The following is a 27,684-nucleotide window of genomic DNA, read 5'->3' on the forward strand; positions in this document are numbered from 1 at the left end:
AGGCTCAGTCTATATCCGATGAGTTATTGCTAACATTCTAAGGGAAATTACAGAAACTATATCTGAAACCAATACTTTGAAGAAGAGCCATAGACATGCAGATTGCTGGATAGTCTTCATGCAGAACTTCGTGGCTGCCTTTGTCCTTGTGGGCGTAATGCACATGTTCAAAATGCCATGGTCTAAAAGATCCTATCAAATCGTGATGGAATTCTTGAGATGGATTCCTGAGCTAGCAAGCTCAACACGTGTAACACATGTGGCAGCCCTTCCAAACCAGTAAATATGTCATGTGAAAACAGACAACTCCCCATAGTGAGAATATTGTTTAGACCAGGTCTTAGTCTGGTTATGCATGAAGTGGTCTGCACCACCTGACAACATCTTGAAGGACCACCTGAAAACCTTTTCACACAATAGTGGTCAGAGCTCACTCTTCTTGGTTATATCAGGGAGGTTGCTTTCAAACTGACTTTCATAGAAGAGGATCTTAGACATACAGCAGCAGTTCTGACTTTGTTCACATGTCACAGCAAAGGAGCTGTCTCTGATAAGCAGTGGTTGAATGGAAACCACCATTCTGGGAAGTATGACAGGCAAAGGGCAACCAACACAATCTGTAAATTCGATATGCCCTGGTATATTTTTTCTGGGAAACTGGCCCTGTGTTTTCGATGGCTGAGATCTGACGTTTGACACTCACCTTCGACTTATTGATAGCACCAAATCCAGTACTCATTATAATGACTGGACTGAACAGATGTTGAGCAATTTTGAAACAGCATAGAGAGAAACACATCCTGTCATCACCAATGACAATATAGGAATAGCTGTTCTTTCATAGTGTTCTGCAACAGATTGACAGCACACAACTTGTTGAGTGTTGTGCTTGTTGATCAAGGTGGCGTCCCTCCCTACATGGTTTCACTTACTGATATCTGCACCTCCATTACCCTAATTAAATAAATACCTTTGTAAACATGTAAACACAGTTACTTGGTCCTTATATTACACAGCTCACGTTCAAAGAGTCACAAAACATCAATAGAAATATGGATTTGTTGAAGAAATATTGAGTTTGATGAAACAGAAAATAATCCATCCATTTGCAGCATATATCTCTCTGAATGCCCTTTCAAGGAAATCATTTAGTTATATGCGGCACTCCAAAGTTTAATCCAGTTCTGCAAAGTATATAAAATAGGCATACGCACACTCTCTAAAACTTATTGAACAAACCAACTAAGAAGAGATACGGGTAGTTATTGAAAGATTCCATGTACACAGCCCATAGTATTCTGTTGGTGTAAAAATTCTGCTGCTTCATGCACTAAGACATGCTGCTAATTTGTGAAATTAAATAAGATCTTCAATAATAATGTTTTTAAAATTAAAAATAGGAGGAATTAACAGTAATACACAGGCAATACTGGAAACTTAGGAGTTACAGTGCATGCATTGTAATATATCGAGAAATCTTCAGAAATTATATGAAAACATATTTTGCTCTTCACTGAAGTTCAGGAAAAAAATCTAATGCAGTTTTAATTGTGTTACGCATATCACCTACGATAGACTTGTGACTACAAAATGCTGCTACCGTACAATACAAAACAACTGTAAAGTAAAAGTTATCTATACAGTACATACAACAATAATTTACTCCAATCCACCACCTGAGATGAATACATCATCCATCACCTATTCACAAGGAGAAAATGCATCATATATAAACAGACAAGAACCAAAACCATCTTCCCTGATTGGCACACATAGATCTTTGAATTACATTAAACTCTCTGTCACATTTATCTAAGCGCTTCAAAAATCTGCTGCCACTGTGTTCCAACTTTCTACATATAGTACTCAAGTTAAGAGAACCACCAGAATTCTCCCTGTGCTAAATCTGATTAGCAAATGAAGTTGGACCACTCTGGCTAAAGCTTTGTTGCTGGCCAAATTCTCCAACTTGGCCATAGTTGGTTTGTTGGCCAAAACTGCCTCCCTGCTGGTTATACCCACCACTTGGCCCATAGCTATCTTGGTTGTAGCCACCTTGGTTGTAGCTGCTGGATTGTTTCTCCATGGTGTCTTGAGGGTACCTCGTGCCCGAAGAATGCCAACCAGTCTCCTTAAAAACAAACCAAATATTTCCTGCCCAGAGAATAAAGTTCAAGAAGCCAAATACCTAAACAAGAAGCAAAGCAAGCCATTAAGTTTCTGCTGTGATTTCAACATCTCACTGCTAATCTATTTCAGAATTGTGGCTAATTCGGGTGAACTAGAAGGAGTAGCTATGTTACAGTGCTATCGATGCAGAGTTGCTCCACCCTAAGACTACTGAAATCAACTGTAGTAATTTTGCATAGAGTTACACTGTTAATCTGTTGCACTAAATGTAACAGGAGTTTATGTGACCCCTTAAAGACTAAAGGTTTTTTTATCAAAAAGCTTTTGTGGATTGGGACTCATTTTGTTAGATGCTTGTAGTGGATCCTCAGTAGTCTCTCTCTCTCTCTCTCTCTCTCTCTCTCTCTCTCTCTCTCTCTCTCTCTCTCTCTCTCTCTCTCACACACACACACACACACACACACACAGTGATGAAGAAAAAAGTTGTCTACAGCAGAGTCAAAGGGCCATGAAATGCAGGAAATGAAGGGGCATATAAACAGCAGGGCAAGGAAAAGGAGTAAATGAGAGCATTAAACCTAGGTCTCCCATTTACCTACCTGGGACAAGGAATTATTACCAGGCCCTAGACCCAAGTTCCAACCCCTAAGGAACTGAGGGGCAGAAGGAAAATGCCCTCCACATAGTGATGCTCTAGGAATTTCTCCTAGTCTCTAAGGTAAAGACCACAGAGACAAGGGAAAGCAGCCTAGACCATCACCTGGATGTGACATCACATTCTTCCTAAAGCTGTCATTCCCAGCACTGCCCCAAATCTCCTGGGATTAGTGGAGGCGGTGTTAGGAACCCTAATTAACCCCCTCCTCCAGCTGAGCGGGAGCTCAGGGGAACCGTTAGGAAAAATATCTGAATGCCTCTTTGTAGGGCAATCCATTCCACACTTACTAAGCTCCCACAGCTTACTGTCCTGATCTTGCAGCCCACCTACAAAATAGTTGTGTCCACTACCCTATGAACCACTGATGAAGTGCGCCATAGCCCATGAAAACTTGTGATAGAATAAAAACTTGATAGCTTCTGGTTGCTTCCACCCTGGTCCTCTACTTTGATTGGGGCAAAACTTTGCTCATTAGAGAGCTGTCGTCAAAGGATATGAGGGCCACAGATTATAGTAAACGTATTTTTAAGTTAAATCCTAAGTATTCTAAAGGTCAAATAGCACTCCAAACAAGCTATATACAATATAATATGTCCATAAATATGGATGTATAAAAATCCCTTTGCTCTGAATTCAAAACAATGTAATTATCAATTTATTCTGCATACTAAATACACCTTGGTGGTTAAATGCAACCAGAACCCTCTTACTTGTCTTTAATAATCCTGTAATAAGAAATGTTTGTCACTTAAATTCTTTGCTTTGATTATAATAATCTATTGCCTTCTACAATGCTCTTCATTCCCATCACAAAGAGCTGTGAAATGGATTTAGTGATGAACTTTATGATGGACACCATTGGTTTGGCAGGGAACTGACAACTTGTGGCTGAACCTAGAAAATGCCCATTTCTGTTTTTTATTTTTATTTTGATAAATGAAATACTTACAACTGAAGTATTCAGGCTTGACATAACAGGGCTGCGCACCGGCATGCACTTGTTGGACTGCTGCTTGCAAGCTGACATCAGTAAGAGCACTTCATCTGGGTCCGTGGCAACCTTCACATCAGAGAGTCCTTTGGCCCAAGCAGAGGAGCCCACGAGCCACATGAACGAAAACACGACTGTCACAATGAAGTCCTATAAAAAGCCAGATCAAACACTGGAGTTGGGTGTCTGGAAGCCAATGCTAGCCAGCTCATGTGGCTAGGGGAAATTTTGGTTTGTTCACTCTTCTCAATGACAGTATTACATGGCAGTGCATAAGGGAAATCAGTCATTTGAAAGTACTCCTACATCAAAAGCCAATGTGAGACCCAGTGTGGTGTAGTGGTTAGAGTGCCAGACTAGGATTTAGGAGACCTAGGTTTGAATCTCCATTGTGCCATGAAAGATCACTGGGTGACCTTGTGCCAGCCACACTCTCTTAGTCTAACCTATCTCACAGGATTGTTGTCAGGATAAAATGGCGGAGAGGAAAATAATATAAGCCGCTTTGGGATTCCATTGGGGGAAAAGGCAAGAGTATAAATGGAGTAAAAATAAAATAAAATAAAATGTCCCTATGTATCTAGACTTGCTTGTTCTGGAAGCTTGTTGTTTGAAAACTGCTTTAGATTGCTCAAAAGTTAAAGTTGTTGCTGTTGGATTGTGCTTTTGAAACTGGATATTGATTATGCTTTTGAAACTGGATTTTAAAAAATTGATTGCCTTATCTATTGGGTTGGCTCCAGGCTGGTAATTTCTACCAATTACTCCTTCTCACTGCAGGCCCCACCCTTCCTGTCATTCCTCAGAGACCCTTGTCCTTCGGGAACAGCATTTTCTGGAGATCAATGGTCAGTAGTAGAAAGGAAGAGGCAGGAAAGGTCAGATCCACTGATGGGAAATTTAGTCTGGATCTAACCCATTATTCTTTTGATGGGATATATTTTTGTACCTTTTAAAAAATTATTGTTGCAAACCATCTTGGGTACCGTATTCCTGAAACAATAAGTTGTAATATCAGTTCCTAAATAAGGCTGTTTCCACATGGTGATAATTCTCCGTGTAGCTTTGGTTGCCACTGTGAATGTCACAGCATTCACACTGTGAACCAGGCACCTACATGTCTGTTCCCCCTGGGCTTTCCATGTTTCAGCCTCCCAGAAATGCCATTTCCTCCCACACCACTGGAGAGATTATTTCAGGCTTTGAAAAAATGGTAATTGACAGATCATCATAATATGATTGCAGAATAACTATTGCCACAATCTTCTAGTTCCAAGTTTTCATTTTTTTTAAAGTTAAGCCTCTACCACTGCAACAAAAAAGGCAAGAGACTTTAACGAAACAAAGAAAGCTGGGAACTAGTGGGATGTAGCAATAAAGTGTTACAATGTTATTGTATTGTAACTGTGTCTGTCAATTACATTTTTTTTAAACAAAAGAAGCCTGAAAAAGTTCACTGGTGGCACAGGGATTATATGGTGGCCATGGGGTGGGGGGAGGCTGAGGTAAAGAAAATGGTGTTGATGTGAGCAGGACTTGCAAAACTACTGTAGCAAAGTGGTTAAATGGTTGGACTGTGAATCAGCACTCTGCTGGTTCAAATCCCACTACTGCTTATGAGCTTGGCAGGTGGCCTTGGGTAAGCAATTCCTCTCCACCCAGCTCCCGAGCTATATTTTGGGGATAATAATAATGCTGACCTTGTTCACTGCTCTGAATGGGACACTATCTGCCTAGAAGAACAGTATATAAGTGTAGTTATTATTATGCATGTATTCCCATCCACACAGCACCCAAAAGTGCTTTAATAGAGGTCTTTCAAAAAAAGATTGTACCAAACCAGGTATCACAGCAAAGTGAGGGAAAACACACAGAAACAGGCGGAATAGATATTGATGTCACATGGATGCTCTCGAACAGCTCCCTCTTGCTTGGCAGGTAGCCCTCAGTTTAGTCAAGCATATTACCCCAAAGCAAGTTTATTAAAAACGGAAGTTTTGCTATTCATTTTCTGCATTTGGCGTCCATAAAGAATACCCTTATTATGATCAACCAGTGTCCGCAATGATCTCGATTATGGTGGGTGTTTCTAGATATCTAAGAATGCTTCTCTGTAAGTCACTCTCCACATTCCTTCTCTTACAAGTTCTGCATGGAGCCAACTCATGCTCTGGGCAGACACACATCACCTCCGGGACTGGCTTCTGTTTAAAAAAAAGGGGGTATGCCAACGGGCTCAGAAAGCTGCTGCTGGGGGAAGGAGAGCTCCTGCCTTTCTCCCAAGCCTTTCCCCTCATGCAAGAACAGTGCAGAGAGGAGAGGTTCCCCCATTTCTGCTGCTCCATGTGGAGGTATTGCAAAAGAAGTAACGTGTAGAATGACTGTGTAGTATCTGTAAGGTATCTGTAAGAGTTTTAAAAAAACTCCTATAATCGAATTTGACTCAGATGAACCCGTGTAATTTGCCCCAAGTTTGTAAAAAAAAGGAGGAGCAGCAGAAATGGGGTGTTCATATAGTTGCAGCCAATCATCTTAAAAAGGGGAAGAAGTCTGAAATCTTAGAAGAAGAGTGGGGAGGGGGGAACAATTTACCCGCTGACTGTGGAGTGGAGGAAAGGCACAGGGGAGAGGACAGTTTTGGTGGGAGAGGGGTTAGGAGGTATCCTGGTTAGGGAGAGAGTCCAGTAGGGACTTCAGGTGTTTGAGAGAGAGTCAAAGTTTGGGTGCTACTCCTTTCAAAAACAGGTAAAAATTAAATATCTATCTATTCAGTATTTACATGTCTGTACCTCTCAAAGATCTTGAAGGGAAAAGTGCGCCCTCCCAGGATCCAGCTTTCAGTTACTTTGGTACATTAAGAGGTGAAGAGGAGGGAGAATAACCAATTACTCTTACCAGTTAAATAAACTTGTTATTTTGTATGTGTGTGTTTGTTTATGACTCCCATGTATGTTACCTTCAATATTATGACGTGCCCAGGGATGATATAAACATAGGGGAAGATGACCTGGTGAATATTAATTCTGTCCCAGTGAGAATTAGATTTCCATTTATATATCATATCTGAGAGTCCTGGAAATTATAACGGGAAAGTATAGTTGGTGAGGTGAGTACCCTGGTAGAGCCTGAGGGACTTGGAGACTACATTTTTGGATCAGGGGAAGGGCAGGGCTTGGATCAGACACCTTAGTCTTGGTTTCATGTGATGTATAGTCAGAAACATCCTGGCTTGTCACAATGCATTTAGAATAGCAGACTGGGGTGGTGGTGGATGTGAAGGCAATCCAACTAGTATTTGCTAAGCTAAACCAGGATCAGAGAGATTGCCAGTAAATGGAATCCTGTTTTCATAAACTATCCATAGTTAAAATAAACTATGGTTTTGTATTCTGTTTGAACTGAACCTGTAATAGGAAGCGACTTGATGGCACACGACACACATTACATTCCTCCTCCCCTTTAAATGTTCAGATTGGTTCTTATTCTTGAAGATCTGGGAGGTGTATCATATTCAAGCCCAATCCACACATTCATGTTTTATGTGGTACAACCACCATGCTGCAAGTTTTGCCTGTTACTATTTTGCACGGCAACCCTTTCTTCTGAAGATGTTCCCATGTTGTGAGGGCTGGTGTGTTCCATATCTTGGAGATCAAGAGAAAACAAATGTTCTCTGGAACATGGAAGAAAAATACCAGGTCTCCACACACAGCACGGCATTCAGAAGAAAGGCTAATGTGAAAATGACAAGCGTGAAACCGACAGGAAAACATTGCCCAAGGTACATAAACGCTCTAATAGTGCTTTGATTACAACTGACCTCCCTTCAGTTCCCTTGGTGTCTGTGTTTTAAAACCAAGGAGCTAATCACAAATATCTCAACTTTAAAGTACTTCATGGCAGGATAGAAATGCTAGCCCCAAGGATTCTCAGTTAGACCTCCACATCAAAGGAAATCATTGTATATATAAAGCTCTATGCGTAAAAGAATAAAAAAGTAGGTTATAGACATGTGCCTGATAGGGGAAAATGCCAGGAGGCAAAAACCAGCAAGAAGAGAGATTTACAATGCAGTCGTATGCAGAGTTGATTTTAATAGGCTTAGACTAGAATAACTTTTGCATGAGGCTCCAATCATTGCACAAATCCATGGATGAATGTAACCATGGTCAATATGAATGTTGGAAATTAGGCTGCTCCATCAACAGTGCCAGGGTGCTGTAATAGTTAGAATGCCAGACTAGGATCTGGGAAAGCCACAATCAAACCTTCACTCTGCCCTGAAAGTTTGCCAGGGGACCTTGGACCAGTCACGACTCTCACCCTAACCTACCTCGCTGGGTTGTTGTGAGGAATAGTGTGAGCTGTTTTGTGGCCCCATTAAGGAGAAGTTGGGGTATAAATGAAGTAAATAAACACAAAACTGTAGTTTCATAGGAAGTGACATTGGGGCCTGGAGAGGTATGGTTCGGGCTGGGCACTGAAAGCTGCCCTATCACCAGAAGCTTTACAGAGGTAAACGTACAGTGGGATATAGTAAAGAATCCAGTAGCACCTTTTAGACTAACCGACTTCATTGTAGCATAAGCTTTCAAGAGCCACAGCTCTCTTTGTCAGATGTGTGTGGGATGAAAGACTAGACTCTTTCATACACATACCCCAGTTCCATTTGTGTTGTGGGGCAGGGATTATTTTCTACTTAGGAAATTATTTGGGGAGGCCTTGCGGTGGAAGCAGAGAGTGAGATGATGGTTCTAGGTGATATCTGGAAGAATGCGGCCCCTTCCCAGGCAGCAGCTAAAGCTGCTAAGACTGGGGGGGCAGGTTTGCCTCACCGGATGGGGAAAAGGCAGTTGCTTTCCCAGCCATTCAGGCATCACCTGGGGGGGGGGCGGAGCTGAAGGCTTATAAACCTGCTCCACCCTTCCTCGCCTTCAGTAGTTGCCTTGTGCTCAGCCTACCCACCTCTCCCTTTATGCTGTGCAGGATTAGCCGGTCACTGTTTATCGGGGCCAGGTAGGAATTTTTTCTTCTTCCCAAATTGGCACATCAGGGGAGTTGTTTTTCGCCTACCTTGCACTGTGGGAGTTGTTAACAAGGATGGTGTGGAGTTTATAAATAGTTGGCCACTGGCAGGATAGGATAAAATGAGCAGGCTGGTGACCCCCTTGGTGCATTCCCATTAGTTGGGAATTGGGGGTCTGTCAGGAGGGGCTGGTGAGGATGTATGGCTGCCAGCTGTGAGGGCAGACTGCCTGGTGGGAAACCCTGGACAAGGCCACCCCCAGGCTCCACGGTTGTGGGGGACGGAGCTTCAAAGGGGAACCACTTGCCTGGCCGCTGGGTCCCACCCATCCTATGGATGGCAGTGGGGGCTCACCCAGACAGGTCAAGGCAGAGGTCCAGGGTGACCCCAGGGCTTGACCTGTACCGCAGTTAGATTCCTTGCTGCAATGACAGGTCATGTCATGTTGTAGTTAATAAAGCGGCCCTTATTATATCCCAACACAGTTGTCTTTTATTCCGACTGGGGGGGCAATAATGAGTTCGATTGATTTCTTTTGTTCATTTTGTGGATGGTGTGTTTTTTATGACTTGTAGTGCCATCCTAAGTAGAGTTATATTCTAAGTACATTGAAGCTGATGAGCTTAGAAAGGTGAAACTCTTCTCAGGATGGCACTGTTGAGGACTTAATGAGATTATTATCTCTATGTTAATTCAAGGAATTGGTATTGTTTTTAACCTTTGATTTTTTTCTTTTTAAATTAATCTTGCCTTCTGTTCTGTTTTAGATGCTTTATTGTAAACTGCCTTGAATAAGTGTCATAGAAAGATGGTGTACATGTCTTTTAAATGATGAAAAAATTGTTGTTTTCACCTTCACTTACCCAAGACGCAGTTCCTAGTTATAATTTACTAAGAAGTCCCTGAGAGTGCAACTTGATACAAACAGAACTTCCATCTATACAGATTTCTGTTTTTTTTTTCTCTTTTCACTTGGCTCTTCCCTGAGACTACATGGTTAAATAAGGCTGACTTATACAGAATGTTAAGGCTCTTCTAATTAATTTGCCATGAGTAAATGAGGCAAATGCCACCATTACAACTGCTTAATGCTATTGCTTATTTTCTGCCTATAACCAGTTGAGGTTTCATGGAGTAGAAATAAATGATTGAAAAGAGAAGAGCATCCAGTGGCACTAAGATTCTGTCACAATGCTGCTAATCAGGATTATCTTTCCTAAAAATAGCAGAGCCACAACAGCGTCAGGGTGGGAGCTATCAGATCAGAGACAGGTCATGACTTGGAAATGAGTTTTCACGTAAGAGTGAGAAACAGCAGGCAGAAGGACTGAGGTCACCCATATAATGAATGTTGCCTGTTGAATACTGAAATATGCTTCCATGAACTGAGTCCTATTAGAATTAAGTACATGCATACACAGTCATGTACGAAAGTAGTACAGAGAATAATAATAAAAATAATAACATTAGATTTATATACCGCCCTTCAGGACAACTTAACGCCCACTCAGAGCGATTTTCAAAGTATGTTATCATTATCCTTACAACAAAACACCCTGTGAGGTGGGTGGGGCTGAGAAAGCTCTAGAAGCTGTGATTGACCCAAGGTCACCCAGCTGGCTTCAAGTGGAGGAGTGGGGAATCAAACCCGGTTCTCCAGATTAGAGTTCTGCCACTCTTAACCACTACACCAAACTAGACCTTGTTGGGCTTGTTCCAATGCCGTTTGTACACATTCTTTGCTCCCTTCAAAACAAGGGCCTCTATTCTGCTACCTTGCTTAGCCAAATTTGAAGCCTTTGTTTAGCCTAAGCAGTCCCCTCCCCATAAAACTGACCAGAGGAATGGTTCAGCTCCGGTTGAACAAAATGGTAGGATGCAAGCATCATCTAGATGCATCCTGGGATCTTAGCACATATCTGCTATTTCGCTACCGTAAGTTATATACAAAGATATATTCTCCAGTGGCCCTTGTTTTCCAGGGGTAATTCCCATTTTCTGGTATCTGACTCTTATAAACCCCTCTTTCTATTTGTCTCTACTTTTGCTTTTGAGAAGATTGCACATGTGATTTAAACAAATTCCATCTGCACACAATGCACTAGAGCAGCTTTTCTTTAGGTTTTGGCTTCTTTAAGCCTTTAGAAATCAAATCTCTGAAGTTTACTGCACACACTAATCTAAAACACCATTTCACAGGTTGCAGCTGTCAAGCCCATGTTGAATTAAGTAAGCAAATGACAGTGGAGTGGCCACTCAAAACTTTTTGCTGCCACCAGCCCTCATGTCGCTACACTGTTGCCACCACTTTGACCTAGGAGCCAAAGACAATCTCTCCTTGACTATCGGCTGCCCAAGGTCTCACGAAAAAAAGAATAGTAAGTTATGCATACCCCATGAAGCTGAGGGGGACTGAGGAAAGATGGCTGCCAGCTTGAAACATCTGGGTTCAGTGCTTTTTCTCTTTCCTGATGCAGGAGTTTATAGCTTAGGTGGGGCTATGGGTGTGAGCCAACAGTATAGTCTTGAGGGATGAGCCAACAGTATAGTCTTGAGCAGGAGACTGGAGGGGCAGGGTTATGGGGGCAGCTGTCAGTGTTGGTGTGATATCACTTCTGAGGAAACCAGGAAGTAACGCCACACCTCTCTAAGAATTTCTGGAAATTCTATAATAAATTTACAAGAAATACAATTTATGGCAATTCCTAGAGAGGATTGATGCCACTTCTGTTTCCCCTGGAACTGACATTATGCTGTCAGCTCAATGGCCATTTAAAAAATTCTCCCACCATCACTCTAAGCATTGGAAATAGGAGCCAGGGGTGGCCAAATCCAAAGTGCAGTTGTCTCATGGATTACAGCCCTTGGCTAGATGGATTAACATGGTGGACATCAACCCAGGATGACCTGTTCACAGTTTGTCTTTTGTTTATTTTATATTTTGTGTTGTAGTTAAAACTGTTTAAAAGTGAATTTGTAATTAGAGTTGCCAGCCAGTGACTGGCAATCAGGAGGAGTCGAGGGGTGGTGGTGATCAGGGACATGGGGTAAAAACGTAAGACTTTCCTAGAGCTACCCTATACCGTTTTGAGGTTTTCCCCAAAAGTGACGTAGCTGTACACAGGATGTTACACCATGCCCCCCACTTGCCCCTGCCCCCGCGCCTCCTGCCAGTTGCTCGGCATAGCCTGGCAACCCTCTGGAAAACAGTCAGAGTAAGCAGGTTAATGTGTTCTGTGTAAGCACCTGGAATTTGGAAGTAGTAACAGAGAGCATAGGCACATTGAGCTGATGAACTAGAGACTCCAGGGGGAAAGGCAGCATGCCCAGGAAATGATGGAAGAAATTAATGTGGTGCAATGCAGATGAAAGCTCAGTTTAGACACAATGAGAAGCCATGGCTTGATCATGGCTTGTTTTAATTATGGTTAATTTACGAAACCAGGATTTGGCTTGTGGATGATTGTTAGTCCTGTTTTGCATCAATAAATGCTAGTTTCAGTACCTTTGCCATTTTCCCTGCTGCCACGGCAAAGACCTTGCTGGCATCCCATTTTGTACTGCAGTGCCTGACTAAGGGCAAAGCCTCTACATGTCACCAGCCTCATGTTAGCAGATCTTTGAGGTTTGGCAGCCACACAGCAACTCTCATGATTCAGTTTCATGACCTTCTGCCAAGCAAGCTGCTTTTGCATCTGCACAGTAGGTGAAATTGATTCTCCCCTGACATCACCATTGCTCAGGAGAGATAATTCAGTGACATGGTGGAGGGTAGTGTTGTCAACCTCCAGATGGGGACTAGAGATCTCCTGGAATTATAACTGATCTCTGGACTGCAGAAATCAGAAATTAGTTTCCCAGGAGAAAACGGCTTCTTTGGAGGGTGGACTCTATGGCATTATATCCTGCTGACATCTGTCCCCTCTCCAAACCCTGCCCTATCCAGGCTCTGACCCCAATGTCTCCAGGAATCTCCCAACCCTGAGTTGGCGACTCTGGTGGAGTGACTACAACTCCCATAAAACTATGCAAATATGTGAATGCATGAAATAATCTCAGTAATAACACAAACTTAAATGAACAGCAAACGGTAAAACTTTTAAGTATATACAGGCTTTATAATTTGTGAACGAACATTAATTTGCTCACTGTTCATATGTCTAGTTGCTAAGCAGTGAGCAGCAAATGGGTCTGTGGAGTGTGTGTGTGTGAGGATTTCATTGGGGCCAGTGTGCATGCATGCGATATTGCTGACTGCATTGTACTTTTCTGTACTGTTTTAATATGTAAAACATAATCCCATGAACAGGGTTGAGCTGTTTGTAAACATTAAAACTGTTTAGCAAAAAAAAAAAAAAGGCTTCTGGCTCACATAACGTGAGCCAGGCCAATGAGTGTTTGAGCATCCCTTCCCTACCAAGAAACTTCTTACAGAAACAGGGATTTGAACCCAAGCCCCACTAAATTCCATAAACCAGTTAGTCCAAACCTCTCCACACATGAATTCTGTCAAATTCATATTTAATGTTTCGGGGGGGGGGAGGGGACGGGACGTGTGTGACCTTTCTAGACATCTTGTTTTGGTGCTGAAACTTATACTTTTTATTATAGCGAAATACTCTTCCATAAGATTTAGTTTCAAAAGAGGTTTAACATAAATCTGTATTTCTGTCGTTTAAGTTTAATACTTCTTGTCCCGGTGCCCGGTGGCTGCATGACCAACTGCCCCTTCTTCTCTCCGAGTTTCTTCGAAATATTCAAACACTGTCAACATGTTCTGCCACCTCTTAATTGTCTGTGCTAAGCAGACGCTGCTCTTGCAGCTGCAAATCCCCCACAGATCAATTCAGTGTTAGAACAACTCTGTAGATCTGCAGGGAAATGGAGGCATCTTCAGATTCAAAGGTGGCACCAAAACCCTGTTATCATCAAATATTTATTGAGCACCACCATTTCTAGTTGCTGTGCATTCGTGGTGGATTACTTAAGGGAAATGGAGAATTTTTCATTAGAAAAATATTGAATCCTGTTTAAAAACTGCCACTTACATGACAAAAATCAATCTGCAATTAAAATAAAGTTTGTTTTAAATGCTCAGGAAATATACATTTCAGTGCCCATGAATAATTGATGCTGTGCCATCATGGCTATTGCTTTGAATCTTATATTTTTAATTACTTGAACCTTGTAGGAGGTTTTTGTTACTTCAGGGAAAAGTGAATGTTGTGGTCTCTGTATTTATACTATATTCTGCCTCAGATCAGTCTTAATAGCACCATTTGAGGCGGTTAGTATTATACTGAAAAAAACCTCTAGTTTCTATTCCAAACGTTTCTATAGCTTTTCACAACAGAATAGACGAAAAGTATCTCTTTCTCTTAAAAGGGTGTTCCAAATGTCTTGAAATACAAAGCTCTTCACGGCCTTGGTCATTTTTCTCCAGGTCTATTGGCAGCCCTAAAACAGGAGTAATCTACTCCTCTTCTCTGCAGCCCAAAACGACAGCTTGGAGAGCAGGGAGAGAAGCAATCTGCCTCCACCCCCCAACTGAGAGTCTGGGCTGAAAATAGGACCAGATCCCTCCCACCCCCCACCCCCATGGCTGTGCTACAGCAGAAGAAGAGCTACCTCCTCCTATGCACTGCTAAGCAAGTTCTCAGTCTAGGGTGGTGGGGGAGAAGCAGATTGCTCCTCCACTCCATGCTGTCAGCTTGGGCTGCAGGGAAGAGAAGCAGATTGCTCCTCTTCTCCTGCAGCCCAAGCTGCCGTCTGACAACTGTTGTCATTTTGTGGTGGAAAGAAAAAAAAATTGCTTTTTTCATTTCCACCTGAAACCGATGCATGGGCTGCAGTGAATGGGGACCATTTTATTTTATTTTATTTTATTTATTCATTGTCTGCCTTTCTCTTGGAGACTCAAGGCGGATTACATAATATGAGCTGATACATTCAATGGCTCGAAACTTGCACTAGCAATGCAATCGGGTCTGGACTGCAGACATTGGAATACACCCAGCAATCTGATACAGAGCTGAACATAATACTGAAACAATGCACAAGCAGTTAGCAAAGCATAAGCAATTAGACACAGCATATTGAATGACACAGAAGCTACTCAGTGGGTACACAGTGGCATAGGCCATGGCCCCTGTCTCTTTATCAGAACATCAATCTGAATCATTTCCTTATGGTACAGCTCCCTCACCCGTATAGTTTGCAGATTGCCAGGAGAGTGGGGGCTTTCCTGACCTCTACAAGCAGGCCATTCCATAAGGGGTGGGGGAGTGCTATTACAGAGAATATATGCCCATTTGATTTTGCCCATTTACAGAGTGGCACCTGTAGGAGGCCCTGCACAGATGAGTGATGCTGCTGTGGCAGAGCACCGAGGGAGAGGAGCTCCCATAGATATAAGAGGCCAAGGCCATGAAGAGCTTTGTATGTGACAGCCAAAGCCTTGAATTGAGCCCAGAAAGTGATAGGTAGCCAATGGATTGACTGCAAGGTGGGTGTAATGTGCATGCTCTATCAAGTGCTAACTAGCTTCTCTGGCAGCCATATAACCCCTAGACTTTAGCTGAGTCTTCAAGGGTCGACTGAACTCCATCAAAAGTGGGGAGCATAGTGTCCTTCAGGATCTCTGTCTTTCTAACCAGCATCACTTACATCTTTTCTGGGTTCAGTTTCAATTTGTTTTCTTTCAACAATTTGACCACAGTGCTCAGGCAGTAGTCCAAGACCTCTACTGCATCTTCCCCTCTTCTTTGCATCCACCCATATTCTTTGCAGCCCAAGATAACATCTTTGGGGGCAGGGTAACCAATATGCTTCTCAAGCAGTTTTGGGAGGGGAAAGCAATCTGCTCCTCCCTGTTCTCCAAACTGCTTGAGCAGAATGGTCTGTTCTTTTTCTCTGCAACTCAAGCTGACAGTTTGGGTTGGAGGGGAAAGAAGCCACTCGCTCCTATTTTTCCCACCTTAAGCTTCTCCCAGCCTTGCTGAGAGTCAGCTTTTGATCTCTACCTCCAAACTTCTCACAAGGTCCCTGCAAGGCAGGGACTCAGCAAGAAGTTTGGGAAGCAGTTTCTGTTCAGCAGCTGTTTGAGTTCTTCATTAGTTGCTGAACAGACTGGGTGATCAGCTTTCCTGCGGCTGGGACAGTTGAACACAGTATGTTTGGTTGTTGAACACGTTCACTATGAAATCTGTTGCATTCCCTAATTATGGCTCCTACTTCTGTCACTCTTCAATCCATCCACTTATCATGTTACCATCTCCCATTCAGGTCTCTGCAACTTTTTTCATGCTGTTCTATTACTTGGGAAGTGGTTCACTATTTCTCTCCTCCTCAAACTCCAGTTTGCTGACAAAGTTTTCCATAAATGTTCCTAGTTGGATCTTGCATGTCCGTCCATAACATTTTAGTGCTCTTATCACATCTCCTGTTGGCCAATTGATGGCTTCTTATCTGGTCCCGTCTCCTAAATGTTGATTTTATGAAATCTATGCACGAATTCTGATATTCCTGTGATCCTTGTTGTGCTCACTAGCACTATTGGTGCTCAGTAAATGTATACATTAGTTGGTTTAGATCAGCATCTTCAGAAGCAAGTCTTCTACAGAGCCATGTGCTGAAAAATAAATTGTGGTTTTAACAAACACAGAGCTCCATCTTCTGTCATTCCCCCTGCTCTATTCAACTTTGATGTTTTGGGAGTATGCATTTCCATAAATATGAGAGAAAATGTTGTTTTATCACACACAATATATGATCAAACTAACCCAAGGGAGGATGTTCAAAGATACAGACTAAATAAACAGAGTCAATGAATTGGAGGAAGTTGTCAGTATTGAGTTAACACACGCTTACAATCAAAGGGCCCCGGTTGTTTTCACGGTATTTGTTCTGGAAGAAGATGTACACCACCGTGGCTGCCAAGGAGTAGAGGAAGGCAAAGACAGCAATTGTGACAAAGAACTCCGCAGAAGAAGAGAAATCTCCTATTAGGGAGAGTTTTTCTCGTCGTTTGCCTTCACAGGTGGGAGCATCAAAATTCACCTGGTACAACCTAAAATCCAAAATAAGAAGCAGTCAGATCAGAAAAGAGTTTACCTGCTTATGAACAACCTAGTCACCTAGAAGTGTTAATTATGCCCACTGTTTCCCACATTTGTATGTGAAACTACTCCAGTATGACATTGTGCTGATCCCACAGTGATATTCCATCACCACACTTTTCCTGTGTGTCCCGCTTCCCCCGCCTCGCCCCATGCAAGAGACACTGCTAGCATCTGTTGAGGAAGGAAGTGCTGCTGAGCTAATACACAGCAGGTTCCTGTCCCGAGTGTGTGATATTTGTAGCAGGCAAAATTTGAGGCACAGGATCCCCCTTCCTTGCTTACCAGTGTAGGTTGCAGTGCACTGTTTTTGCATGCTCAGTTGGGGGAGTACACAGTTGAGGTCGAGGTTTGAGTCATGATGAGGTGGAGTACCTCTAAGGGTTTTAAATACAGCAGTGTTGTAACCAAGTTTGTTCTTATAGTTGGCTGTTAGTCCAAAATGCCCTCCGTCATCCCCTAGTGTTTTCCTTATGTACGTTCTGAGTGGGCATAGCATGAAGCCATGGAAGGATGAGATACTGGTATCTTTGCTGGGATTTACACAGTGGTTGAGATAGCTATGATTATTCAATATCCTAGGAAGTTCCATGGCTGAATAGTCAGCAGGTAGAGGAAATTTGTTTTTCACAATGGAGCCAGAGATAGACATTGGCTGAAAGGGATTATTAGTACACTTTCCTGGGAATAAGCCCCACTAAGTAGACTTGAGTATGTTTCTGAAATCTGTTTAGGATGTATTTATTTACTTACTTTATTTATACACTGCCTTTTCTCGTGGCTTATGTCATTTTCCTCTCCTCCACTTTCACTTCCTTAGTCCCATTCCTTTCTCTGCATGCATTCAACACTGGGCCATACGCTGGCACAAATGCACTAGCATTGGGTTTACATTGGTGCTTTTATTTATTTATTTACTTCATTTAGCAGGATGCTACTCCAGCAAATCTCCTCGTACAGTAGTATATCTCCATATTATGCTGACATGAGGTTTATAATGCAATCCTAAACACGGTTACGGCCTTCTGCGTCCACTGAAGTCAATGGGCCTAGAAGGGTATAACTCTGATTAGGATTGCATTGCCAGTTGCTGTCCTAAGCAGTTTGTATAGTGGCATCCTTAATCTGCTATGTCTAAGTACTTGAGCAAGGAAAAAAAACAAGGTAAAATCATCCCAGTTTATTAGAGGCACCACTTAATGAATGCTCTAACCACATTTCAAACCTCAGAAGCACCTATATTTCTATTACATGGCATCAAAATGTTATTTATACTGTTAAAATACACTATTCTTGTGGCAATTTAATATTGAGCATAACCATGAGGGGCTTTGAACCTCCCCCATCCTCCTATTGAAGCCTGAAGTGGAACTCCTGCCTCTCACACCATGAAATGTTTTTCAAATTGGTTTTATGGGTTAATTATAAAGCTACTTTGAGGAAATATTTTTATTATGTGTAATTAATTTACATATGTTTTTGCATTTTTATTGTAAGCCATCTTGGCTGAAGAACAGGATGGAAATTTAGAACATAAGGTAAAATAAAGATGTTTGCAGTAGGGGAATAACTTGAGCACTCTAGAAGTAGGGTTGCCAGCTGTGGGTTGGCAAATTCCTGGATATTTGGCAGTTGAACCTTGGGATGGTGGGTTTGGGAAAAGGAAGGTACCTCGATAGGATATACTACCAAACAGTCCATCCTCGAAAGCAGCCATTTTCTCTGGAGGAACAGATTTCTGTCATCTGGAAATAAGTTTTAGGTGGGTAGCCATGTCGGTCTGCAGTAGAACAGCAGGACTAGAGTCCAGTGGCACCTTAGAAACAACATGATTTTCAGGGTTTATGAAGAAAGGAGCTCTGACTCTTAATAGCTTATACCCTGAAAATCTTGTTTGTCTCTAAGATGCCACTTCTGGAGATAAGATGTAATTCTGGGAGTTCCCCAGGCACTAGCTGGAGGTTGGCAAACCTACTTAGAGGGTAAGTGTACAGGCAAGGCCCGTCTTATATTTTATTATTGCAAAGTACTTGACAGATATAGAAATTACCAAAAGTCTGTAACACCACAACACATGAAGCTAGGGTTGCCAACTCTGGCTTAGGATATTCCTGAATATTTGGGGGCAATACCTGGGAAGGGCAGGGTTTGGGGAGAGGAGATTTCAGTGTGGATGTAGTGCCATTGAGTCTGCCCTAGGAAGTTGCCATTTCCTTCAGGGGAACCAATCTCTGTAGCCTGGAGATCAGTTGTAATTCAGGGAGAGTTCCCAGCCCCACCTTGAGGTTGGTAACTGTAACTTGCCCACTTACCCATCAAGGTCTGTATCATTTATTCTGACTAGCAATGGCTTTCCTGATTCTCAGGCAGGGGTCTTCCACATCATCTACTATTTGGTCCTTTTAACTGGAGACACCAGAAATTGGACTTTGCATTTTCTATATGCAAAGCAGATGCTCTACCTCTGTACCACAGCCCCTCCCACAACAGGAAGATCCTAACTTCAGCAAAAAATATCCCCACAGAAAATCTGGCTTTGTTAAATGAGTCAGAACATAAGATCTATATAATCAAAAAAGGGGCAAGTAAAACTGTACTAAAACAAAAGGCTTAGGTGACAAAGAAATGTGGACAGCGCAATTGTGCAGGGCAAGTAGGTGGAAGGATCTGAAACTCTGATCTGAGAAAGATTTTTACTACTGGGAATATAAGTACTGTATGGACCTGAAGGCCACAGGAAACTTCTATTCTGAATATTTAATTCTCAGGCTGCAAGAAAATCACTATTGCTTCCTCCATTCACACAGAGATTTTTGCAATTTTCCAATGGTAAAATCCATACAGAACTTGGAATGTTAGATTGCCACTCAAACAGCAGCCTTGAAAAACCAACTTTCTGGGTGATTATTAAGAACTAATTCTTCGTTTCTTTGTGGATTCTTTTATGAGGTTGAATTCCACACAGGTATGGAAAGAGCACCATGTGGTAGAAGAAGGGAATCATGTAAAGATGGCTGTAGAATGTCTAAATAACAAAGAAAGCATTAATGCTTATTGTCTGGAGAATAGATGGTTGGGCTTATTTTCCTGGAAGAGTGAAGGTGATTTGAGAGATGGCATGTACTGCAGTCATGGTTCACAGTATGCACAGTCAACCTACTTCTGATCCTGGCAAACAAAGTTTAAAGTAAAAAGCAAAAGGGCACTGCCTTAGTCTACTCATGTAAATTCATTATCATTTTAAGCTAATTTAGTTGTTTCACAGTAACAGTCATTTTGTAGCACAGTGGTTAAGTGGTTTGGCTGTGAATCAGCATTCCACTGGTTCAAATCCCACTACTGCCCTGAGCTCAGTAGGTGGCCTTGGGTAAGCCACTCCTCTCAGCCCCAGCTCCCCAGCTGCATTGTGGGGATAATGATAACACTAATTTGTTCACCACTCTGGGTGATGCACTAATCTGTCTAGAAGAGTGGTATATAACTACAGTTATTATTAAAGGTTTTTGTATTGTTTCTGCAAAACCAATCCAGCCAAGGGTTGAAAAGGGGACAAAATAAATATCACAGGAAGAGTGTTCTGTCAAACTACTTTCAGCCCTCTGAAAAACTATTGCCTTAATCCATTCTTACTTGGAAATATGACCAATTGAAATAAACAGGATTTAGTTCAGAGTAGAACTACATATGGCTCTTCTTCTTCAATCCTATTCCAACTGTAACTAGCTGGTGGAATAAACTGGGTATATACATAAATATGCAAACCTCCCTCCCACCCCAAACCTTGCAGACAAAAATATCTGGGGAAATGGATGCTTCAATCCCAGAGGATTCTGACTGGTCTTTAAGGGTTTCTCTCTGTTATTTAAAGGACCCCTCATTAAAGTTTATTGTCTTGTGAAGGAAAAGGAAATCTCTCCTAGTGTCTGCCTTTGCAGTTCTACACAGCAGAAAGGCTTATTTCTAAAGCTAGCCAAGGTTACTGAGAGCATTTGAAAGAGAAGATGGGCTACAGAAAGGAAAAAAGAATCACAATCAAACAGCAAATATGTAGTACCATTGCTTCATAGGGAAAGGATATACAGAGTGTCTGAATTAAATCCCATGGACTTTAACAGGATTTGGATCTTCTGATCAAAATAAGACTCTTTGAATCCAGGCCATTTTAATCCTATAGACCATACTACACAGTCTCTCATCTTCTTGTCATTTCCTTTCTAAACAAGGTTTCATTACAGACTTATTAAAGACTAAATGGTCCAAATTTAGATCCATGAAAAATATTCACAGCTTGGGTACTCTTACTGTTATTTTGTGTTTCCTCTTAGAATCACAGAGTCAGAAAGATCACCTAGTCCAATCCCCTGCCCAATGCAGGAACAGCCTAAAGCGTCCCCAACATGTATTTGTTCAGCTGCTCTTTGAAGACCCACCACATCCTTAGGCAACCGGTTCTACTGCTGAACTACTCTTAACGTGAAGAAGTTTTTCCTAATATCCAGCCGATACCTTCTCTCCTGTAGCTCAAAACGCATTGTTTCAAGTCCTATCCTCTGTTGCCAACAGGAACAGCTCCCTTCCCTGCTCTAAGTGACAGCCTTTTAAATACTTGAAGAGAGTGCTTATGTCTCCCCTAAATCTCCTCTTCTCCAAACTGAACATTTCCAGGTCTCTCGGTCTTTCCTTGTAGGGCTTGGTCACCAAGCCCCTGATCATCCTGGTTGCTCTTCTATGCACCTGTTCCAATTTGCCCACATCCTTTTTGAAATGAGGCCTCCAGAGCTGCATATAATACTCCAGGTGGGGCCTGACCAACACGGTATATAGTAGGTCTATGACATCCTGTGATTTGGATGTGATGCCTTTGTTGATACACCCCAAGATTGCATTCACCTTTTTTGCTGCTGCATCAAACTGACTGCTCATATTTAGCTTCCCATCTGCCTGTATTCCAAGATCGTGTTCACACACACTGCTACTCTGAAGTGTGTTCGTCATCCAGTATGCATGCTTTGCATTTTTGTTACACAGGTGGAGAACCCAGCACTTATCCATGTTAAACCACATTTTATTCAAATCTGCCCCTCTTGCCCCTGAAGAAGATGTACAGGGCACAGAACAGTAACATGGTCTATGTTTATTTTCTCCAGCCCCCATACCATAGGCAGTTTATATGCTACCCCTCCAAGGACCTGCTTGAGGTGGATCACAAAATAAAATACAAAAAAAATCATAAAATGGTATACATCTTACTGCTTGAACACCTTTAAATGCATGAGACTTGGATGAGCAGCTGTGAGAGAACTAGAAAAGATCCTTAAAGAAAAAAGATGTCTCTCTGGGGACCAAGATCAAGATAATCCAAACTATGGTATTCCCCATCACTATGTATGGATGTGAAAGTTGGACAGTGAAGAAAGATGACAGGAAGAAAGTTGATTCATTTGAAATGTGGTGCTGGAGGAGGGTTTTGCGGATATAGCATGGATCGTCCAAAAGACAAATAAGTGGATTCTAGCTCAAATCTAGCCTGAATTCTCCCTAGAAGCTAAAATGAAAAAACTGAGGCTACCATATTTTGGTCATATCATAAGAAGACAAGACTCTGGAAAAGTCAGTAATGCTGGGAAAACTGGAAGGCAGTAGGAAAAGAGGAAGACCTAAAACAAGATGGCTTGACTCCATAAAGGAAGCCACATCCTCCAGTTTGCAAAATCCAAGCAAGTCTGTTAATGATAGGACATTTTGGAGGTCTTTCATTTATAGGGCTGCCATAAGTCAGAGGCGACATGACAGCACATAACACACATACACACCATTTGTTGGATCAGGAATACATATATAAATATGCACCCCAGCGCTTTGCTTTCAATGGCACATGCAGTCAAAAAGGCATTCAAGCATTCACATTGACATGGAAGGGGATGTGCATGTGGTGCTTCTGCTCCAGCATCCTACAGGCCACACTCACTCCCCACTCAGGCAAACAGCCCTCAAGCAAGCAAGCAAGCGAGGACCAGACATGCTCAGAAACTTGAGATAGGTATAATTGAGACCTGGGGGGATAAGATTCATGACTGCAATACTGAAATGGAAGGGTAGAAGAACACAAGAAGAGCCCTTCTGGATCAGATGAGTGGTCCATCTAGCTCAGCATCCTGCCTCACAGAGTGAGCAACCACTTACTATGGGGGCCAACAACAGGGCATAGAGGCCAAGGACTTCCTCTGCAGTTGCCTCCTGACACTAGTATCCAGAGGTTTACTGCCTCTGAATGTAGCCACAGATAGACCTCATGAATCTGTCTCATCTCCCTTTCAAGCTATCTATGCCTGTGGCTGTCACTGCATCCTCTGGCAGTGAATTCCACATCTTAATCACTCATTGTGTAAAGGAGTTTTTCCTACTGGCATGCAAAAGAAATACAGCCAACAAGAATGTTTGCACCTGCATGGAAATTCCTGAAACTGAGGGTGGAAGCCCTGGTAAAAGCATCTTGGTACAAAGAGAAAGGAGAAACAAAAGTAATATTGTTGTACGAAGACAGCCCAAGCAACTGGAAGATCTGGATGATACTTTAGTGCAAAAGAATTACACAACTTTCAGGAAGAAGCAAGACAGAGTGGTATAAGAGACCAACTAACCTGACATTTGCAGGGAATCTAACTTAGCTAAGATCAGGGTGTCCAATAAATTCTTGCCTTACCTTGTGTACAATGTCTCCAAGAAGATGGTATAAGAAAGAAGGAGATTTGCTATCCTTGACTTAATCCTGACCCACATAGAAGAAATGATTGATGAAATGAAAGTGGCAGGCGCCTTGGGAGAAAGTGGCCATATCACCTTGGGATTTGTAATAGCAAAGGATGTGAAACCTGAGCATAGTTGGTTGCCCTGGACTTTAGAAAGCCAGTTTCAAAGAGTTGCAACAAAAACTGGGCTGGGTCCCACAGATGGAAACCCTGAGCAGGGAGAGTTAAAGAGGGATGGGAGATTCTGAAAAATGAAGTACTGAAAGTATAATTGGAAACTATTTTAACAAGGGGGGGATTGGAAACAATTAGAGAAACCAGTGAGGCTGCCCAAGGAACTCTCTCCTGAGCTGAGATTTAATGGTTCACCAACTAGAAAACTTTGAGAGGGAACAGACAGAGGGAATTGTGTAGATGGGTGCCAAGAGCCCACAGTAGAGCAGCTGCCTCCATAATAACTATGAGCCTCTGTTCACACTGGACCATTTGCCTGAGGTGGGGTCCTCCCACCTCCTGTGGCAGTTTTAGGGCATTGGGGTGGATCTATTTGGGGGGAGACTGTGCTGACTGGCCATCTCACCCCATTTTAAAGGATCAAGGAGAAGCCATGTAGAGACATGCCCAGCTCATGGCCTATCAACTGGCTTCACTCGTGTGTGGCAGGGAACCATTGGGGCAGCTCCCAGATGGGAATCACATCATCTGCCATCCTTTGGTGGGCTCCCAGCAGGCAGGCTGGGTCGAATGGTACCATCAGATAGTAGGCAGGTCGTTCTAGGGCTGGATCCATGTCCTATGCTGCACCAGTGCTCCAATGGCTGTATTCAACCAAGTTGCGGCCAATTTAATCCCAGCTTGTTGTTTAGCTCTGGCACCTCACCCTACTGTCTGTTCATGCTGGCCCATTTGCCTGCTGGGCCGCTGCAACTTGATCCTTCCTCCCCGCTTTCCCCCCATGTGTGAGAACTGGCAGATGGGTCTGAGTTTGAGAAGCCAGAACAAGGAACTCCTGCATGTCCCTGACAAATAAAGATAACAAGGAACAGTGAGAAGCTTTCATGCCGTCAGGAACTTTTCTCGATTGCAGATGACATTCTTCAGAGGAAACTGTAAGAGAAGATTGCTCTGAAGTTTTTGTCAAAGTCTGACAGCAGTGAAGTGATGTGAAATTTCAAACCGAGGGCCCTGCTGCTGCACCAGAATCGATCTCTTAATCAGAACATCCTCCCTCATCACTCACTGACAGCCTTTGAGTCTGAAATTTCAGGGTGGCTTATGGCGGATGACTTTTCCTTGCTGGCCCCCTCTTTCCCCAGAAAGAAAACCCGTCAACACACTGAATGACAGGAGCGGGACTGTAATTTGGCAGTATTCTTTGCCCTGATGATCTATTCTGTACAGTTCTTTGCTTCCTCATTACCACTCTTGGTATCGTAAAATCAGGTATTCTGTTATTCCAAGCAAGCTTTTCCTGTAGTGTTATCAAAGGCAGACTCTCTTTGATTGGTGCATATTAAAATTATTTGTCCCTTCAGAAATTAAAAAAAGCCCTCATCATTAGAAGGGTAAATATGAATCGACTGAAATGAATCTGAATGCATTTTTCAAGATTTCATTCTGTACAGGCACCTTTGCTTCCCTGTTATTAGGAATGATTAAGTCGGTATTCATGATGAAAAAAAATGGCAAGCCCACCTGGAGAATTACATTTTGAATTAGTTTAGTCAGTGCCTTAATAAAGAAAAAAGCCTTTGACAGTGCATTTGGAATACTGTGTACAATTCTGGTCACCATACCTCAAAAAAGATATTATAGCACTGGAAAAAGTGCAGAAAAGGGCAACTAGAATGATGAAAGGGATGGAACACTTCCCCTATGAAGAAAAGTTAAAGTATTTGGGACTTTTTAGCTTGGAGAAACAAGCTAAAAGGGTGATTTGATAGAGGTTTACAAGATTATGCATGGGATAGAGAAGGTAGATAGAGGTTTACAAGATTATGCATGGGATAGAGAAGAGAAAGAAGTATTTTTTCCCTTTCTCACAATACAAGAACTCGTGGACACTCAATGAAATTGCTGAGCAATCAGGTTAGAACAGATAAAAGGAAGTACTTCTTCACCCAAAGAGTGATTAACACATGGAATTCACTGCCACAGGAGGTGGTGGTAGCTTCAAGCATAGACAGCTTCAAGAGGGGATTGGATAAACATATGGAGCAGAGGTCCATCAGTGACTATTAGCCACAAGGTATAGATGGAACTCTCTGTCTAGGGCAGTGATGCTCTGTATTCTTGGTGTTTGGGGGGGGCAATCAGTGGGAGGGCTTCTAGTGTCCCTTCCCCACTGGCAGACCTCTTGAGGACACCTGTTTTTTTGCCACTGTGTGACACAGAGTGTTGGACTGGATGGGCCATTGGCCTGATCCAACATGGCTTCTCTTATGTTCTTATGTTTAATCCTAAGTGAAGTTACACCCTTCTAAGCCTATTAACTTTCATTGATTAAGAAGGGTGTAATAATGTTTAGGATTGCAACATAAGAGGAGAAGACTCTTCATAGTAAGCTATGTTGCAAACAGCCGGTAGACCTAGATTTCAGCCTAGCTGGGCAGATGTTGTGTCTCCCTCCCAAATTCTAATACACACAACCACTGGTTTGGTTGAGCAGAAATTGACAAGTGTTAGTTCTCAGCAGCAAGTTTTGCCAAAGTTTGCAGCAGGTTACAATTAGGTGGGCCAAGGACTAGCCATAAGCAGAAATGTCCATCTTAGCTTGTTTGATTTCTTCATTTTCATTTTAAGACCTTGTTTATTTAAGATTTTCCCCATTCTTTTAAACTACATTCATTTCACTTTTGATTAGTCATCAGTTAATTCAGTCTTGATTTTGTCATTTGTTTTCTTTGATTTCAACGAATGACCCTGTCTCTAGGGTCGATTTTGCCTTTAATCTTTCCCTTAACACCCTCTGGGTAGTTTGCTGCCACCAGGAATATTATATTCCAACATATTTTATTTAAGTTTTCCTTTTGGTAACGTTTCTAAGCGTCAGGCTCCTTCGTGGTTCTATGTGGCCCTGAGGATAGGAATGGGATAAAGCAATGACAGCTACTCTGGGATATAACAAAACAAAATAGACTTTTATTTAGTCAAGAAGCATATCGGTTTCATAAATGTAGTTCTCAGTTTCTAAAGTTACTTCCTATAAACTCATTCACACAGATCTCTTCTAAGGCTTCACACACAGCCTCTTTCTCTAACTCAATATTTCTCTCACAGAAATGCTTAAAACTCCTCAGGCAGCACACAGCTAGCCTCTCTTTCTCTAACTCTCATTCACAGAAATATTAAACCTGCTCAGGCAGCACACAGCTGGCCTCTCTTTCCCTGACTGAGTGTCCTTTCACAAACATGCTCAGTTCAGGTTCCACACAGGTTATATTTCTCTCATAAATATTTCAATATACTCAGGCAGCACACAGCTAGCCTGCTTTCCTCTGACTGAATATTTTCTCTCTGTACTCACAGTCTAAACTGCATTCACTCTGCCCACACTCTCAGTCATCAACCAATCATATTGCTCACTCATCCCTCTCTTTCACCCCCACTCTCCACCTATCTCACCAAGCATTTAAAGATACATGCACACATTTACTTGAAATCATTACAGACCTAGTTAATCAAATGTAGGTTGAGGCAGAGCCTGTTTCCACTACCCAGTTCCCTCCTCCTATATTGTACCACTCTTTGAATGTCTGCAGATGTATATAAAGTCTTAGTATAGTTCAATGGAGGGCTCATGCTGTATGTGTTTTCTTTCAGGTTTTGGCAGGTTTGATCCTTCCAAGCAGTTGTTTTAAGTCTCTTGCCTTTCCCAGCATCTAGCTTCTCATTTTTGAGACCGTTCAGATGTTAGCTTGGATGGGAAAGCAGTCCCATATATTTCTGGAAACCAACCAAAGGCACCCAATGATTTTGACCAAGGACAAAAAAATCTATACTCAGTGGTCCCT

The 27,684-nt window shown here is 42.3% G+C and overlaps 1 protein-coding gene across 1 annotated transcript in view; it reads right to left on the bottom strand.

Annotated features, from left to right (window-relative positions):
* Positions 1-1,900: 1,900 nt before the first annotated feature.
* SYNPR (synaptoporin) overlaps positions 1,901-27,684 on the bottom strand; it is a 246,101-nt gene continuing 220,317 nt past the window's right edge. The window contains exons 4-6 of the mRNA XM_054977829.1: positions 16,675-16,873; positions 3,738-3,929; positions 1,901-2,188 (exon numbers count right to left, since the gene is read on the bottom strand). Of these exons, the coding sequence (XP_054833804.1) occupies positions 1,901-2,188; positions 3,738-3,929; positions 16,675-16,873 (679 nt within the window). The remainder of the gene's footprint in view (positions 2,189-3,737; positions 3,930-16,674; positions 16,874-27,684) is intronic.

The sequence above is a fragment of the Eublepharis macularius genome, chromosome 4 (genome assembly GCF_028583425.1).
Source record: "Eublepharis macularius isolate TG4126 chromosome 4, MPM_Emac_v1.0, whole genome shotgun sequence".
Taxonomy (NCBI): Eukaryota; Metazoa; Chordata; class Lepidosauria; order Squamata; family Eublepharidae; genus Eublepharis; species Eublepharis macularius.